This window comes from Cupressus sempervirens, chromosome 1 (assembly GCF_028749045.1).
Source record: "Cupressus sempervirens isolate cs-2001-9-10 chromosome 1, ASM2874904v1, whole genome shotgun sequence".
NCBI classification, from domain to species: Eukaryota; Viridiplantae; Streptophyta; class Pinopsida; order Cupressales; family Cupressaceae; genus Cupressus; species Cupressus sempervirens.
In genome coordinates this window covers 177,684,292-177,688,677 of record NC_143118.1, presented here as the reverse complement: position 1 = coordinate 177,688,677, position 4,386 = coordinate 177,684,292, and the positions used below count along the sequence as shown (strand labels likewise).

At 37.0% G+C, this 4,386-nt stretch overlaps 1 protein-coding gene across 1 annotated transcript; it reads right to left on the bottom strand.

The window, feature by feature from the left end:
- Positions 1-1,087: 1,087 nt before the first annotated feature.
- LOC149576722 (putative polyamine transporter At3g13620) lies at positions 1,088-3,776 on the bottom strand. The gene is made up of 2 exons (XM_089819302.1): positions 2,795-3,776; positions 1,088-1,949 (listed from the first exon to the last, which is right to left on the bottom strand). The coding sequence occupies exons 1-2, from the start codon at positions 3,652-3,654 to the stop codon at positions 1,322-1,324; spliced, it is 1,488 nt and encodes a 495-aa protein (XP_089675428.1). The 5' UTR covers positions 3,655-3,776; the 3' UTR covers positions 1,088-1,321.
- Between the last annotated feature and the right edge of the window lie 610 nt (positions 3,777-4,386).

The window sequence follows — 4,386 nt, the reverse complement described above, 5'->3', positions numbered from 1 at the left end:
CAATAATTTCGTACGTTCGAAGATAATGACGACGTAATGTGACAGACATTCAAACAATAATTTCGTACGTTCGAATGAGACGGAATAAACTCAGACATTACATACAAATTAATTGAAATTATAATTTTAGATGCTAGAATTTAGATAACCGAGACATTCAAACAATGCAATCCTGTTCCTCAAAGAATCTTTACAAACACGTTGAGCATGCATGTACAATATTTCGTCTATATGCTCTTCTCAACTACAGCTGGCATTGGAGTCAGTGAGATAGCTTCTTCCAACTCCTTCAACTACTTTGTCATGGTTTCAAATACTTCATTGATATCCACTTGTTTTTAATTTAAGCAAGGCACCGAAAACTGATTCCATTTAAGCAATAGATTTTAATATTCCAATAAAGCTGCAGATGCCACCTGGGAACAGTTAATAGAACCTGATCATAAAAGATTTGTAGGCTTGCTCTACCAATATTCTTGATCTAGTATAAAGATCGAAATTTATAAAGGACCCTTTATAGAAGGAATAAAAGGTGAAGAATGGTGTAATGTTAAACTTAAATATTAGATTCACCAACTAATTTGCATCACCTAAATGCCCGTCCTAAGATAAACCGGCTTCCCACTCGACTTTCTAGTGATAATGGTTTAAATCTACAAGAAATAATAATTTTTTTATATATGATAACAGTATTATGAGAGGTCTCTAAATCAGACGGCCATATCCTTTTTCTAATAGAGTTTGAACATATAACCTCATTATCAACAATACAAATTCTCCATTACAATTGAATAGCAAATATCAAAAAGTTTAAACTATTAAACAACTATCTAAAATATATAAAGAACTCCGTATTCTTTCCAGACAACTAAGTATATGGATTCTTGCCACACATCTTCTAATCTAAGTATCCACAGACATGATAATTTTATAATTACAGATTTTGTTAATATTATAACTTTATGTTCATCTAATGTCAAGTCCTGTACTAATTATAGGTGATGTAAGGGTATGTGCAAGAATTTAGGTCGCAATTTAACACAAGATTTTACAACATTAGAAATCATTTTAGAAATGGATATCCCTGTGAAAAAAAATAGATACACATTTTATATATGATGAGAGCAATTTGAAAGGAGCTCTCCAATCTAATTGTAATACAAATCAGAAGTACAGATCCAACTCATAACCTTACCATAAGAATACAAACTCTCCTTCTCCACCACAACTGAATACCAAACCTCAAAAAGCCTGAAGCATTAAACAACTATTAGAAGTATATAAAGAACTCCGTACTCCTGTAAACACGGTATAATATAGATTAAGCCTGGTCGTGAACGTTTGGGTTGGGCTCTGCATTCTCCTCGGTTTGATCGTCAGTCGAGCTTTGTAGTCCAGTCCGTTCTGTCACGGCAAACTTCATCAAGTTTCTCTTCTTGCAGGCATTCATCAAAAAATACCCTAAAACACCCGCAACTGTGACAGAAATACTGATTATATAGACGGGCAAGTTAGCTAGAGTCATGATAAAGATAAGAAGCGCCACGGGCGCCGCGACAATAACAATCAAGCAGGGCATTCTGACAGGAACCCTAAAAGGCCTGCTCAAAGTGGGAAACTTGTGCCTCAGCCAAATAAACGAGGCGAATTCCAGCAGCATCCCGCAACTGTAGAGAAAATTGGCAGCCCACATGATGGTGGTGAAGTTGACAAAGGAGAGTAATAACGTTCCCCCGGCGGAGACGAGGATCCCCAAGAAGGGTGTGTTGTAAACGGAGCGCTTTGCCATGAAAGCAGGCAGCAGCCCTATTTCCGCCATGCCCAAAAGCTGAAAAGACGCACTGCTCAACTGGGCTTCAAACATTCCCACTGTAGACAACACAGCACCCACTTCGATCCAGTATTTTAACCATGCCCCGGCAATGTGGTCCGCTACGTCGGCCAAATATCTGAAAGAAATACAAATTTATTAAACAAAGAAGTTATTCTATTGATTAAAAAGATTACAAGAACTTTTTCATTAAAACATGGAAAGTCAATTAGGTTAATAATCGAATATACTATCTGTTAGAAATTATTCTATTGGTTCAGAAGATACCTAGAACTTTTTGATCAAAAGATGAAAAATCAAATACATAAATAATCAATTACAATATCTTATAGAAATCTTAAATATTCATAGGAATCTTAAATATTCAGTAGTTAAGGGCTCAAGTTGGAGGAGTATTGGGATGGGAAAGTTTCAGATGCTTCACCTCTGTGACCATCACTTTGATCTGATGAGTATTAATGATCCATTTTTTTCTCATGAGAGATGGATTGTTGTGAATCACTATTCATGAAACATGGGTTGATTTGACTCAAATACTACACAATTAAATCTGGATAGTAATATACAATTTAACTTGTTATGGTTTATAAGGCACAATACTTGGTAAAGGTTTCCCAAATGGGGTCATAAGGAGTGGATTTAATCATGGAGGAAACTCCATAGTTAAGCGCACTCAAGTTGGAGTACAGTCTCCAGTGAATGTTAAGTGTTTCATATATTCTCATGCGAGATTCACTACTCATGAAACCTAAAAGTCTCTGTGTTTCACCTTGATCCAATGAATCTTAAGTGTTCTATTTATTCTCATGAGAAATTCACTACTCATTAAATATAAATCAATAAATTTAGCTCAAATTCAACACAGTTAAAACCTAATAACAATATTACACATCACATTATTATTAATTTTATTACTAAATATCCAAATAATACTAAAAAGAATACTAAATACTCCAACAATACCCGTCAGTCCATAACTCCCTCTTCAATTCCAGTGCTCCCGTGCCTGCCAACAAAGGCAAAATGTACCCCACGCAAGACAACAGTCCAGAGTAAAAAAGCGCCCTTGGGAAAGTTCTCTGTGGATTATCCATCTCCCCTGCAAGAGTGCTTGCGTTGTCCCAGAAATTCAAGTTCCAGAAGAGCGTGTTGAAGAAGAGCGACCAGTTTGTGTCACCTCTAGGCCCAATCATCCACCTTGAAGGCTTCAGTTTTGGAATGGAAATGAAGAACATGAGAAAGAAGGGCATAAGTGAAATCATCCCAAGAACAACCGCGGTCCAGCCAACTATGCTGAGGCCACTGAAGTTTAGATAGCTCAGTATAACCGTACACACCGAAATTCCAACGATTCGCATGGGGCCATGGCTGAAAACTGGGATTATGATTTTTATATAGTCCAGACATAAAGCAACAATGGCAGCATTGTTGATCACCCCGCCTACCCATTTCCACCATCCCATGAGAAATCCCCAAAATGGTCCAAATGCATTCCACGCCCACACTACGTAGCCACCATTTCCAGGGTACGCTGTTGCAAGTTCTGCTGTCAACAGGGCCTCTGGTATACTCCAAATGAAGGGGAATATTATGAATCCCAACAATGCTAGCAATGGTCCCGCTGCTTCGACGGCCGTCTCTTCGCCAAATGGGCCACCGGAGACTTCGAAGTAGATGAGAAATATCAAGGGGAAGAACTTTAACTTGTTGGATTTGGAGGAAGCCAAGTGTTGGGAATCTCCTCTTTTTGTCTCGCCTTCCATTTCCATTTCCATTGCTAGGGCTGTTCCTCCTTCTGGTCGACTCAGCAAAGACTGAGCCATTGATCACACTTGTAATTAGCCTTCCACAAAATTTTACTTCAAGTGCAGATTGTAAATTACGTTTCTTAGCATCTCCTTGATCCACTCCGCATTATAGGGACAAGCAAAAGCTTTGCTTGTTTGATCGTTAACCAAAGTGCCGCTACAATTTATAGTTTGGAAGGGTGGGGAATGCTTATGCCATTGTAAACACATGATCTTCAATGCGGATGATATGGGTGTGGTATAGTGAGTGTCATACCTCAATGACATGAATGTAGTCCCACGGGAATCACCCCCACTCTATTATAAAATAGCATGAGCTGTATATGCCACTTCCAAGATGCTTGATGTGGAAAGCCTTTGAAACAATTTTTGTATTAAAATTAAAATGAAAGAACTATATATTTTAGGAAGTAAACTAATTGTAATATGATTTTTGAATTTAGTTCTTACTAATTAACTTTTTAAATAAAGTTTTTTACATTTGGATAGTATTTTACAATGATATTTTAATTCTACAAATTATTTTGAATATCCTTTAATTAATAATTTAGTTTTTATGTTTCATTTTTTGATGAATAGTCCTTTTTTATTAATTAATAATATATTTAGTTACAATTCACAAAAAAAGGGCCGATAGATACAAGATCACCCCGCAAAAGTTCACACGGCCGTAGCCAGAATCAACAACTATTCATCAAGGCAAGAGCCTACAACACAATGGTAACTTGCAAACCTCTCATGTGGGAG